At 39.3% G+C, this 13,233-nt stretch overlaps 2 protein-coding genes across 3 annotated transcripts; one reads left to right on the top strand and one right to left on the bottom strand.

The window, feature by feature from the left end:
* Positions 1-2,751: 2,751 nt before the first annotated feature.
* Positions 2,752-6,783, top strand: LOC116207517 (protein TRIGALACTOSYLDIACYLGLYCEROL 4, chloroplastic). The gene is made up of 5 exons (XM_031540491.1): positions 2,752-3,132; positions 3,342-3,591; positions 4,038-4,419; positions 5,199-5,515; positions 6,376-6,783. The coding sequence occupies exons 1-5, from the start codon at positions 2,861-2,863 to the stop codon at positions 6,571-6,573; spliced, it is 1,419 nt and encodes a 472-aa protein (XP_031396351.1). The 5' UTR covers positions 2,752-2,860; the 3' UTR covers positions 6,574-6,783.
* A 461-nt stretch (positions 6,784-7,244) lies between these two features.
* On the bottom strand, positions 7,245-12,219 carry LOC116207516 (probable dolichyl pyrophosphate Glc1Man9GlcNAc2 alpha-1,3-glucosyltransferase). 2 transcript variants are annotated; one of them, XM_031540489.1, is made up of 4 exons: positions 11,386-12,214; positions 9,497-9,703; positions 8,787-9,024; positions 7,245-7,764 (listed from the first exon to the last, which is right to left on the bottom strand). In XM_031540489.1, exons 1-4 carry the CDS (start codon positions 12,088-12,090, stop codon positions 7,358-7,360), a joined length of 1,557 nt encoding a protein of 518 aa, XP_031396349.1. In that variant the 5' UTR covers positions 12,091-12,214; the 3' UTR covers positions 7,245-7,357. The 2 variants fall into 2 exon arrangements, with proteins under 2 accessions (XP_031396349.1, XP_031396350.1); XM_031540490.1 differs by having other exon boundaries at positions 7,499-7,783; positions 11,386-12,219.
* Positions 12,220-13,233: the final 1,014 nt, after the last annotated feature.

The raw sequence follows: 13,233 nt of genomic DNA, 5'->3' as shown, positions 1-13,233 counted from the left end.
GGGAGTAGTTCTTAAGATTGCATCAGTATCCTTCAGAGATTAGCTTATAAAAGCTCTGGAGAGGGTTCTTCAGACCTTTCTAAGGTCATAGCTACGGAACAATACAACAAAGAGGAAGATCCTGGATTGGCCCACCAGACTCTCTATCGCTCTTGGTGCAGCTCGAAGTAATATATAGTTTAAGTATGGGTGAATCTTTCCATTCTCTGTTGACACCGACTATTACTATTCATCAGGTATTATTCAACCCAACATCTATCAGCAAAAAAGTGATGTCTTCAGTTTCGGTGTTGTTCTACTTGAAATCATAAGTGGTCATGAGCCTCTCAACATAAACAGACCTCGCAATGAGTAGAGCTTGGTCGAATGGGTATGCCACGTTTATCATCTCTTCTTTTTCTAGTTTTTCTCTTGCATTTTCATTATTTCTTCTTTTAGATTGACTGTATATGAGTTCTGAATAGTAATCAGTCTCTCTGCACGCGGAAATCATTATCCTAAACCTATGTCTACCTTCATATTCATGGTCCATGTCATATATGCAGGCGAAACCACTATATCGAGAGCAGAAGATTGATGAGATGGTGGACCCGAACATAAAGGGGATGTTCTACGCATAGGCAATGTGGAGAGTGGTGGATGTGGCGCTAGCATGTATTGAGCCTTTCTCGGCCTACAAGCCCACCATGTCTGACATCGTTAGGGAGCTTGAGGATGCCCTCATCATCGAGAACAATGCCTCTGAGTACATGAAGTCCATCGACAGCTTTGGTGGTTCAAGCCGGTTCTCTATCATCATTGAGAGGAAGAACAGCATTCGTCATGTCCTTCCTCCACCCCCTCTAAGCACGGAACCCTCCCCTCTCAGTTCCCAACCCCTTACTCCTCCAACTCCAAGATAAGGGATCCATTTGACTTCTGCAAATGTCACAGGTGTTGATGACTTTCTAAGAGCTTTGATGTTCTGATTACTGATAAACTAGTGCCCACGTAGATGAAAAGAAAAGATGAATGGAAGCAAAATCATCGAACTTTACTTTCAAGTGGTCCAAAGAAATTCTTTTTGCCCTTAACTTTATGAATGAGTGACCATTAAGCTGTACATTGAGCTTTTTAGTTTCATCCGTTAAATGGTAAATCTCTTTTTTAGCTTACAGTGCCATCAGATCTTTGAAAGGATCCAAATATTGACAAACATCACAAAAGCCTGAACAAATGAATCCTGGTACAATGATGGATTGATTGAAGAATATTGTGAAGATCAAGCCTGTCAAGTTCCAAATAAGGCTGTCCTAGCTTCATCAATTCATGAGCTTAACAAAATATCCTCCCTTGTTCTGGATAAGGACTGTAATATTCATCAGTAGGGCTCACGTCCCCTGAACTATATAAACACCTGCATCCACTGACGTTATTTTGTCAATCAATCTTTTTTCCCCAAAGTGATATATAAAACATGAACATTCAATCCCTCCTTTTCAGTTTTCCATCCTCTTCTTGTGGGACAGACTAAAGAAAAGATCGTGTACTGGTATGAACTTAAGAAGCTGTGTCAAATCAGAACACATCCTATAAAATGCAGCATGACATGTTTTTGAGTTTCCTTTGCCATTGGAAAGAAAAGAGGGAAAACTAGAAAACCTTGCAGTATTGGCAGAAAATGCAGAATTGTGTTCTTACCTCAAGTGGAGCTTTACCACCTCCAAGAGCTAGAATTGTCTCTCGGAACCTTTGTCCCGTCTCTTTAACAGCCTGATGAAGGAGAAATTGCTAGCTTTTCTTACAAGCAAGCTCCAATGATCTAAGGATACAATTAAACAAAGTGCGAGGAAAATGAATTTTACGAATGAGTAATATCCGATATCTATTAATACATTCGCGAGCTTGTTGTCTGCAGAAATTAAAATTGATTAAAGCATGGAAGTACCTTGCTGTCATTCAAGCCAGCATCCTCGAAAGCCGAGAAAGCATCTGCAGAAAGCACCTCTGTCCATTGCAAACGATATGTTACACTTTCAGATAATCATAAGCTCAAACTCGAGCAACATTAGCTCTCAAGCATCGAGCATCAGATCTAAGCAAATTCAACAGGGTATCATCTTCTCATTGCCTCCCCACCCATTTCGGAAAACCCAAAAACAAACCTAAATTGCAGAAACCAACAGCATTCGGGTGACTCTCAACTAACCCGGTCCTCATTCGGGCGACGGATCGGACGACTTCGACTCCCCCCCACAGCGGTTGGTCCCAAGTGCTTCTGGCCGGAAAACGACCAACAATAACGATTGTAATTTCGGAAGATCACGGGCGACACTCTAAATTGCAGAAATCTTGAGGCGTTTGGTCGAATTAGAAGATTGGAGTGGAAGCGGGTGGTTCAATTAGGGCTTGATCAGAAGGAGAAGCTCCAATTTGGGGGAATTCAGGGCGGGAAAGAAATTGCGGGGCAGAGTTGACGGGGCAGGGACGAAAGTTCACGGTCGTGAGAGGGAAACCGTCAGGGACCAACATTTATTTGAACGGAAGGACCACTTAGTCCAAACGTTTGAAACGTTCAGACCAATTAGTACACAGAATATCTTTTCGGGACCAATTTGCCTTGAGGTGCATCTTTCAGGGATGAAATTATCAATTTTGTCAAAAAAATTACTATATATAAAACCTTTTTTTCTATTCATCAATCACAAAAAACAAAAAAGAAGCCACTGGACGAAATAGCCCTCCGAAAACCACAAAAACCCCAACTCATTTCGCCATTTCCAAAAACCCGAATAACAATGCCGAACGGACAGATTGGATAAGAGAGAAAAGAGGGCGGGCCGCCGGCGGCAGCGGCAGCAGCAGCAGCAGCGACAGAACAATGGCGAACCTCAGAACGGCCATGGACGCGGCCTTCTGGGACCTCGACCTCTCTTCTCCGCAGGCCCTGGACGGCTCCGCCAAGCTGGTACCCGGCTCCCCGGCCCCGCTTGACGGTGCCAGAGCTAGCAGAGCCCTCCGATTTCAGCAGCTCTCCTTTCTCGGCAATGGCTTTCCTCTCGGCATCATCCCCTCGTACTCCCCCACTCCTCACAAGGAACTCGGCTCTTTCTGCCTCCAGTCCCTCCTCCTTCGCCCCGCCACCTCCAACTGGTAAGTTGTCATCTTCTTCTGGGTCCTGCTGCTTATTCATCCTCTGTCGTTCCTTCTCGCCCTGATTGCGTATTCGATAGAAGTTATGTGAAAGTATGGAACTCGATAATAATTGTTATCTAGTGCACACTATCAAGCAAAAGTGCCTCATTGCATTCCCCAGTTCTGTGCAGTTTTGTAACTTTGGCTAGCTCTTGGTGGGTGTTTAGGTGGCTTGGATTGGTGGGGCAGTTCCGGCCTAAGAAATTGATCTCATCCATAAAAGCAGAGATTTCAAATGTGGATGAATGGGAGCTTTCGGCAGTAAAAGACTTTGCGAAGCACTTCTTGGATAAGTCGCTTTACTCAATCGGCTTGTGCTCACAGCTCTCGTTGTCCCCCTCATCTTCTGTTCTGATCAGCACCGAGAAGCACGGCGAGAAGAAAAGGCGCCGCCACAAGTTCATGCTTTTTCATAAGGCATGTAGTCTAAAGCTCGGTTCTGTTCTTCGTGATTCTCATTCTATATTGGAACATGTTAAGGAGCTCTTGCTATTTTGGTCCAACATGTTGATGGTTCGGTTGGTGGATTTATGATCTTCTACATCCCATGCTCGTCTGTTGGTAGAATAATCGCCTAAAAAAGAAGGAAGCGTTCTGTTGGGTGCCTTTATTGTTAGATCTATTCTATTTTCTTCCATCCTTGTTCATATGTTTGTTATTTTATCTTTGTTGGGGTTGCTCATAAAATTGGATAGTTCATGTAGTTGGACACTCATGAAGTACATTTCTAAAAGAAGATAATAGAAACAAAGAGCAATGCTCAAGTTTCAAAAAGACTTAACCGTTTTGATGATGTCTTAGAAATTTTATATCCTCTTAGACTGAGGATGCGTCACTGACCTACATGCTTCTCTAAATTCCAGCTTCCAAATCATGACATCACAATGGAGGCTGCATGGCCTGGCTTGTTTATTGACCAAAAAGGCAGATATTGGGATGTTCCTGAGTCCATCTCCTTAGACCTTCTATCCCTTGCTTCTGAAACTGGGTTCCGGTACCGCTTTGGTATACATAAAAATAGTGGTCAACCTCATCCTGTGAATGGCATCACCAGTGAGGTTCCTTCATCTGTATTGCAAGGAATTTGTGCAAAGGCAGCATTTTCTTACGAGAAGAGCAAAGACATTTGGAGAGTAAAGGAGACAAAAGAGGATCTCATGATTAAGACTGACAAGGGCATTTTTCTACGGCCATCATACGATATTCGTCTCAAAGAACCGCATGCTGCAGTATCTGGAATAATTGGTAGCTGTTTCAATTTGACTGTTATCTACAAATTTTATGATTATGTGAAAGAAGTATCCTTATTGAAAAAGTAGTGTAATCCGTGTTGGCAAGGGCAGTTCTTGATTTGACAAACTTGGCCTGTCCCTATCTCAAATAAAATATAACAGATTTGGTTTCATCCCGTAATGTTAAGTTGTTTGCAGGAGTCATTGATTGGTCTCTAAGAAACAATCCCTTGCTTATTTCCCTTATATATGGTGAAATTCTTGGTCCTCATTGGGTACGGGTCGGTAAAGGCGTAATTCCTTCTTGAGAGCTGTTATGAAGTTGCTGAAAAGGCTTGTCTTATGAATTAAGCAAACGATAGGAAAAGAGCGTGTGCTCTAATGTACTTGTAAGGTTAAACTCAAGCCTTACAAAGTAGTTTTTCTTATAATGATAGAAGTTGAAGGAGAGAGACCTCGCAACTCCACGCTTTTGAGGATGTGCTTGTTGATAGAGCCAATGGTATAAAAAAATCATTTATCAAATCCACAGATTGTGGGAGGCTATTTCTCTGTTGTTTCATGATGAATCAAAAATTTTAGTTTTGAAGATATTTACGTGTTGCAAGTATAAATATAGTGATATATGTGTTTTTTGTATGCTCTATTATTATCTCTCTGTTGTTTCATGGTGAATCAGAAAATTTTAGTTTCGAGGATATTCAGGTGTTGTAAGTATAAATATAATGATGTTAGTATGTGCTTTTGGTATGCTCTATTATCTCTTACAATATTCTGGATCGCATTCTCTAGGTGGCACCTTTACAGCATGGCTTAGGAATGGGAAGAGCTTTCTGCAGGCTGAGTCAAGGGAGGAAGGGAACTTATCCCCAAGCACCAGAAGAAGAAGCCCATTAAGTTCTGATTTATTTGGTTCAGTTTGCTATACTTATCAGCATGGGAAGTTTAGGAAATATTATGGTGATCTAACCCGTTTGGATGCTCGCTTTGACATAAATTCGGCATCAGCATTAGTCCAAAGAGTTTTTAATGTTTTAAGGGGTTCTTCAGTTAGCAGCAATGACAGATCCTTGTCTTCTCCCAAGCTCAACTTTATCTTCCAGCAACAGGTATTATTTTGTATTGCCTTGGCTTGCTCTTTTTCTTTCATTGTTTACATATTATTGTTATCTTCCACAAATGGTTGCAGTTGTTCATTTTGAATCTTTTTCTGCCAGTAGTCTCTGATTTGCATCGAGTGTAGTTTAATGTCTAGCAAATTGTCATATCATATTTTTGGAAGTTGAGTGCAAGTTGATCGACCACAGATCTTATAATTTTGGGGACAACAATCGAATAATAGATAAGGCTATGAATCTGTGGCTGGCTGCGGGGCCTCTTTGTTTTTATCCGAAAATGTCAGCTACTACCAGCAAAAATTGTGGAGTCAACTGTTGTCTGCAAAAGTGTTATGACTTGTGGTCAATCGGAGTCTAGTAGTGCCAAGTTCCTTTGTTTCCATTTGTTTCTTGTTTCTTTTTATTCTTTTTATTTATTTATTTATTTTCTTCTGGTACCATGTCAAGTACAGATAGATGTTTTGGTTTCATACTTTTCCTTGTTTTTACTGTCTGTTTGGATGGAGCGATTTTGAGGGATTGTTCTTCCTTACAAATCATGGTGATTTTTCATTTATTTATTTGTTTGATTGGATAAAAAAAATGATTATTTCTATTTCAAGCATATAGGTTCCCAATTTGGATGGAGGTATGAGAAGCAATAACGCCCGCCCCTTTGAATTTTTTCCCTTTGAATACCTCCATCCAAACAAAAGTACAGCTTGGGTCTGCACAAGGGAGTTAATCAACGATTGTCTTTTGATGAATAGTGAATCAACAATTGTCACTTGCCCTTTTGTGTTCTTTGGAATTCTGATGTAGAATTGTATCTTGGATTTGATAATTCATAACCCCTTCACAAATGTTGGCAGGTTGCTGGGCCGTTTGTGTTCCGTGTGGATTCGAGGCTTTCACTTGGTTCTTCCTCAGAAAAGCACGGTCCACACATTGAGGATATGATATACAGCTTGAGCTACTCCCTCAGGCTACTACAATCCGGGAAAGTTGTTGCTTGGTACTCTCCTAAAAGGAAAGAGGGAATGATAGAGTTGCGCCTATTTGAGTTTTGATCCTTAGTCTTTTGTTCCCCCTTTAATTTGATTCATAGAGATCCACCCTTCATTAGGTCCTGAGTTGCAGGCAAAGCATCAAGGTTCGAGAGAAAATGCTGAGGGGTCTGTAATGTTACCCTTAAAATGACTTAGGATGCTCTTCGGTTGTAGGGGATAACTTTGGTTTGAAACTTTTGGAAAGAAAGTGTTGTCACCATGTTTTATTTATCAGGGCACCTGATGCATCCTGGCAAAACCAACATTCATCTTTTGCAAGACGCGACAGTGCCCGGGGCCGGAGACACAGCATATGCTCACTCGATGTATGATTCTAATTTTCATGCTTGCAGGTAGAAGCTTTGCCAATAACAAACAGAGATGCTGCATTAACAACTTTTTTCTACAATATTTGATACATATTTTAGGATATGTTATTTTCGATCACAACAATTATCTCTTGGAACTCATAAAAGAGAAAATCAAAAATCAAAACTCGGTGGTTTTGTGACATTTATAAAAATTTAAAAGATATTAAAAATTCAAAAGACCTTATTCAAATATATTAACAAACGTTATGGCCTTTTGGCCTTATTTGGTACCTATCCCTAAAACAAATGAAAACACACTAAACTAATTTTCCAAGACGTGCACAATTTGCACGTTCACTGATAAAATGAAAAGAAAAGATGGAACAAAAACATGCATCACTATTTTCCATCCGATCAATCTGTTCTCTCCCAGGCAGAGTGCGGGGACAAAAGCTTTCAAAGATCTCAATATGAAAAATTTGGACTACCGTAAATTATGAGACAGACCCAACAATCTGCCTAAGTTGCCATATCCAAGAGTACATGATGCCAACTGCACAGTACGTTGATATCATCATGAGTGGCACAAAAGGTAGCTTATTACTGAGAAGGTAAGGGTGCAAAAATTGCCCGTACACCTCAACAATCACTAATCCGAAAAAGTAAATCCTAGAAACTGAACCCATCTTGAACTCCCTCTTCCTGGCAGATCCTTGAGATATTCTGGCCTCGTAAGGGCCGTCCACTTTCTTAGCAATAACTGCCTCTTCAGCCGGTTCTATCTGGCCATAAAGAGCAGAGAACCCAAGCCACATCAACAAGGAGTGCAGTAGCAGCAGGAGCACTTTTATGGGATACTCTTGAGCTTCGTATAGAAGCGGGAACAACGAATAGCATGACACTGCATGAAGCAACAGCCACTAGACACTTTTATTAATGACTTCAAGGAAAAGTCGATAGCCCAGAGAAACTTAAACTGGATTTATGGGGTGAATTAATGGCATAATCAAATTTGAGTAACTAGGACTGCTTCCAGCATAAAGTAAACTTGTCATTTGATCTGATGCCAGGTCAAATTAACATGTCAACGAAAGGCAAACAAAAGAGCTAATCCTTATTCATGTTTTTCAAAATAAAAAAAAAATTGACAGGTCCGCTTTGGATTACTCCATTAAACAGAAACAGAAACTACTCATTGGAAATAGTAACTCTTCTTAATTCAAGGAGTGCAGAATCTGATGATTACGGAATAAAACATAAATGTAAACCTCGCTGCATTTTCACTAGGCTTTACGTGATGAGATGAAGAGCGTACACAAAAAGGAGAATGACAAACAAATATGGAACACGGTGAGCAGCTTCGACTAGAAATTGACAGCTAATCGAGTCTATGAGGCATATCTTAGAACTCATGGATAAGACACTAAAGTGCCAGCTTGATATGAACCAATGAACTAAAGGATTTTTGACTTAGTACTTGAACTTCTCTTACAATGCCTCCTTGTGCTTTCTTTCTGTCCCTAACTCCCATTCGTTTCTCTAGCAAGCTTGTTAATAACATTCTAACAGTAAGAATTATCTCAGCAATATTAGAGGACAGAAAAGTAAGAAGGAAGCCTGCTGAGTTGATAATCTTCGTATACTACTTGCACATTACAAAGCCAGCTTTTGTTTTCATCTGTCGATCATATCCTGGGGTCTATCTATGAATTCCTAAAGAATGTCTAATTTGACAGATGCAGTGAATAATATGAGGAGCAACCTTGATTTTCATCATTGACCTAGTGAAGAAAAGATGTGAACAGGCTTAATTTACACGGTGAGCAGTCTATTCTGTAGAGGAAACTCAATTATGGAAAACGATATTATTAAAATATAATTAGCAATTTAAGTAGAAGTCTACTAGTGAACACTATAAGATACCTATTGAGAGCAAGAAGTAGTGCTTTGCATCCTCCAAGCTCTGCACCGCCACAATTGCAAAAGGAATAACAAAGTGGAGTGATGCTTTCTCGTGAACATGCCAACCGAACAGAAACCCACAAGTGTAAGCATAGGCAACCCATCTTGAAATTGATTTCCTTTGGGGTTTATTCCAGGCCCTGATAAGACAAGGGGATAGGGCTAGTAGGACCATGACAAAGGTTGTCAAGGGGGTTACCTGCCAATCAAGATATAAAATGAATATTGCATGAGCCAAAGTTCTAGACACAATTCAAGTATAATTTGGAACATGAGCTTGAAGAAACTTGCTTTTTTCTCCCCTTTTTTGAGAGCTTTACAGCTTGTTCATATTGGGCAGAAAGGAATGGTATGGAACTTGAAATCTTTAACCTGTATCACAATCTTAGTGTAGTGAAGCGGGGGGCTCCATTAAGTGCATTTTCATTCTCTGCCAAATTTTAGTGAGATAAGAGAAAAGTGACAAGACTGATGAACAATAGTAACTTTTTCCTGTCCTAAGCCAGATTAAGTTTGAATGAGGCAAGTATATAATTGATGGAGAGCAGCTTTGTAGTCAATCAATGCAACATTGAAAAAATTTTCTTTGGATCAGCTTCACCTAAATCAGAAGTTCCAAATTGACATTATATTCAAACACACGAAACTCATATTAGTCACAGGCAATTTACCAGAGGAAGTACAGCAAAAGGCGACATATCACCCACAAGACCACCGGTGAATGAAGCCATTGGTGCCTCAATACTGAAGCCAAGTTTCCGAAGCATAAAGGCAAGGACTTTATCTAGAAGGATATAGAAAACCCAGAAGTTTGGAGCCCAGTATGCATGGCAAAGGCCCCTGCCGAATGGAAACATTTGACGAAGGACTAGCTGAATCTGCAACAGTGAAATGCATTATCATGCTCAGCAAATAAATTGTTATAAACGCAACTTTAAATCCCAATCGTCAAACATGAATCGGACAAGAAACGATACATATTCCTCAGACAAAGCAACTTAAGCAGAGGAGCCAATAAACAGCATTTAAGATATTACATTCCATTCCCCTAGAACTACATAATATATACAGGGCAAATCGCCATCTATAGTAAAGTGGTCCTAGTCCTAGGCTTGTGCCATAAGGACTGGTAAAAAAGTGTTCAAATAGAAAATCCAGGAGAAGCTTTTTGAGCACGTCCATGAAAAAGAGGATCCCAACTCCTCTCATGATATCCTGTCAACTTACGGGAGATTACAGATAAAGACTGGAACCTATTTCTTCCTAAAAGCTTTCAATCTATAGCTGTTTCAGCAGTTAGATTAAAGTTGTCATTTTAAACGTTATAATTGGAAATGACTGTATAGAAACTTGGGATGCAATGGAAGAACTGAAAAAAACAGTGGGTTTGATCTCACTAACCCTTGCTGGATATAAATAATACCATCTATAGATATATATCGCCATCCTTCGATTTGTTTATGAAGATTTAAGTAGATAGACCAAGGGAAGACTGGTTGGAATTTCATTAAAACTAGCATTTCAGATACGAAATTCAGAAATAATCCACACAAGATGATGAGGACATGTTGAAGTAATGACAGATATAGAAGGAACTATAGGATTATGACTGTCTAGAGCTCATGACCTAAGTGACAGAAGCAGTGAGAGAATAAGACGGGGCATTTTGATACAGGACAGAAGTAGCCGGATTTACTTATATTGTTTACTCACTTCATTGATCATTCACAGCATAACATTGTATCAATTATGGCACTAACGAGTGCAGCTTCATAAAGACATTGCAAACCTCAACCAACAAGACTGCTCATCTCAAGTAAAACAGAAAAAAAATATTTTTTTGATGTGTAAGTAAAACAGAAAAATATATATTGTCCTGGAATCATGTCTAAGCTTTTTTCCTTTTAGCTGCATCAATAACTCTTGACAAACAAATTCAAATTGACTTCATAATAATGCTTCAGTGCTATTCATTGGCAATTATATAACTTTTTTATTATAACCGTATTAGCGTTCCACGTAAAGAGCTCAAATATTAACCAAAACAAATAAAATAAATAAAGAAAGAATCTAACTCAAATTGGTTCTTACATGCTAGATATCTATCAAGCAGCAGTCTCTTTCTGAAACAAAACTTATAGTGAGAAAATCTGTAAGCACTTTTATTGAGCATCTTGTCAATTTAATGTATTCGGTCGGGGTCTCCAAATTCAGTTGCGAAGCCCTAATAATTGCCTATGAAAATGATTTTTCCACTCGAATGGAAAAAGGTAAGCACATGCAAAATGGGCAGTGCAATATAAATAGAAGAATATCAGCATTAGAATCCGATAAAAGAACCCAATACCTTCAGATATTCCATCATCAAAGTAATACGATTAACCGCAATATGAACACATTCGACGAACAATCATGCCGAAAGCCGAGGCCTGTCTTGATGATATAACAAGCAGCAATATACCAACACCTAATTGATAGTGGAGCCAAGCTGAAACTCGACAAATGAAACATACGAAATGGTAATAAGCTTCAGTTTCGGCAGAAATGTCCGAACTCTTACCTGCCCCTGATAGACGAACGGCCCGTACGCGGCCGCAAAAACCGCCAAGACTGCCGTCCCCATGACGAAGAGCTGCCAGAAGCCCCTCACGATCCCGCGGCCCCAACAATAATGCCTCAACAAATACACAAAATAAACCGGCGCAGCCACCGCAAACAGGTGCTTGAAACACAGCAAGATGGCAAACACGAACCCACCGGCCAAATCTCTGCCTTCCATCAAGAACGAAATGGACAACAACAACAGCCCTAGTAGGAACCCATTGTACTGAAAATGCATATGGTCGACAATCACGAGCATCGGCGACCAAGCCACCAAGATCCAGATCAGATTCCTCGCCATCGGCCCGAGATTCCGGCCCAGCCGATGTACCGCGTAGAAGAGGCAGAAATCGGAAACGATCACGGTGGCTCTCTGAAAGTAGACTGCGGTGGGGGCCGTGTAGTTGAGGCCGTCATGGAGGTGAACGATCTTGGGGTCGACGAGGGGGGCGAAGAGGGAGAGAAAGCGCTCGAAGAAGGCGAAGAACGGGGGATAGTCGAGGGTCCAGGGGCTGGTCTTGTCGGAGTACCATTGAGAGAGAGGGAGAGAGCGGGTCAAGGCGAGCCAGTGGCGATGGACTTCGAAATCTGTGGAGTGGTAGGAGGGGATCAGGAGGAGCTTTACGCAGGTTGCTATTCCAATGTACCACCATAGCTGTGACATTCTCTTGTAAGGAGCGTCGCCTTTCTGTTCTGCTGGGAGAGGTAGCAAAGCAGTCCGACAGCCCGACCGGAGGTCAGAGGCGGAGAAGAGCTAACGAACGAGGAGAAGAAGACGGTCATTTGGACCCGACCCGACCCGTCCCAACGCAACGATAAACGATCCGGTTTGGGGAATCCAAGAAATAAAGGGAGAAAATACTCTGCGTAAAAGCCTTTTGATATGTAATATTTTTTTTATGCAAAATTTTCAAATCCATATATATATATATATATAAAGTTGAATATAAGTGCATTGAATAGTTGGGTGATTGTAAAAATATATATGTATAATTAATTCACACTAACAAAATATATAATAATAGATATATATGATCTGACAATATGTATATAATTCAATAATAACAATTTTCTTAAAAATAAATTTATCTAAGAAATAATGATTTTAAAATATTAGCATTGTAGAAGTCCTTAACATAAATAATGATTGCAATTCAATTTATTTCTTACTTCAAATTTTATTTAAACAAATTTCCGCTTTTTATTTAATATACATTGTTAAACACTTTATGATTGTACTTTTCATCAAATAAAAATTAAAATAGGACCTTTTGCTTTTCTACATATAAAATAAATATATCTATATATATAATTCAATAATAGCATTTTTCTAGAAATAAATTAATCTATTTTGAAATATTAGCATTTTAGAAGTCCTCAACATAAATAATGGTTGTGATTCAATTTTGTTTCCTACTTCAAATTTATTTGTCATAAGTTCATATATTATAATAGTTTTAACCTTATAATAGAGATTAGGCAATTGAACTCATGCGTTACACGGATTTTATAAAGAAAATTTAATTATAAGAATTTTAAATATGAAGACACTAATCGCTATTAATTTATAACTTATATTAATGTATGGAAAAATAATTTTTAATACTATGTAAGCTTCAATAGGGTAAATTTTAAATCCACGTTAAATAATATTAATTGAAGATTGATGCAAATAATTCAACTAAAATACTTCATACACATAATCACAATTATCAATCTAATTTATACAAAACTGGTTTTAAAATCTTGAAAATTTGAAATTCTTAGCTTTAATTAATGAAAGAATAATAATCATAAAATCTATAAA

This window comes from Punica granatum, chromosome 5 (genome assembly GCF_007655135.1).
Source record: "Punica granatum isolate Tunisia-2019 chromosome 5, ASM765513v2, whole genome shotgun sequence".
Lineage (NCBI taxonomy): Eukaryota > Viridiplantae > Streptophyta > Magnoliopsida > Myrtales > Lythraceae > Punica > Punica granatum.
The sequence above is the reverse complement of the archived record's forward strand: the minus strand, read 5'-3'. Positions and strand labels throughout refer to the sequence as shown.

What these genes read in the sequence shown, in the direction of transcription:
- LOC116207517 (XM_031540491.1), top strand. Translation starts at nt 2,861, where the DNA reads ATGGCGAACCTCAGAACGGCCATGGACGCGGCCTTCTGGGACCTCGAC. An exon ending in CGCCCCGCCACCTCCAACTG is followed by an intron (nt 3,133 to 3,341) that starts GTAAGTTGTCAT and finishes GTGGGTGTTTAG; the next exon opens with GTGGCTTGGATTGGTGGGGC. An exon ending in ACTTTATCTTCCAGCAACAG is followed by an intron (nt 5,516 to 6,375) that starts GTATTATTTTGT and finishes AAATGTTGGCAG; the next exon opens with GTTGCTGGGCCGTTTGTGTT.
- LOC116207516 (XM_031540489.1), bottom strand. Translation starts at nt 12,090, where the DNA reads ATGTCACAGCTATGGTGGTACATTGGAATAGCAACCTGCGTAAAGCTC. An exon ending in CGTTCGTCTATCAGGGGCAG is followed by an intron (nt 9,704 to 11,385) that starts GTAAGAGTTCGG and finishes TCACTGTTGCAG; the next exon opens with ATTCAGCTAGTCCTTCGTCA. An exon ending in CTACTTCTTGCTCTCAATAG is followed by an intron (nt 7,765 to 8,786) that starts GTATCTTATAGT and finishes TGCTTCATGCAG; the next exon opens with TGTCATGCTATTCGTTGTTC.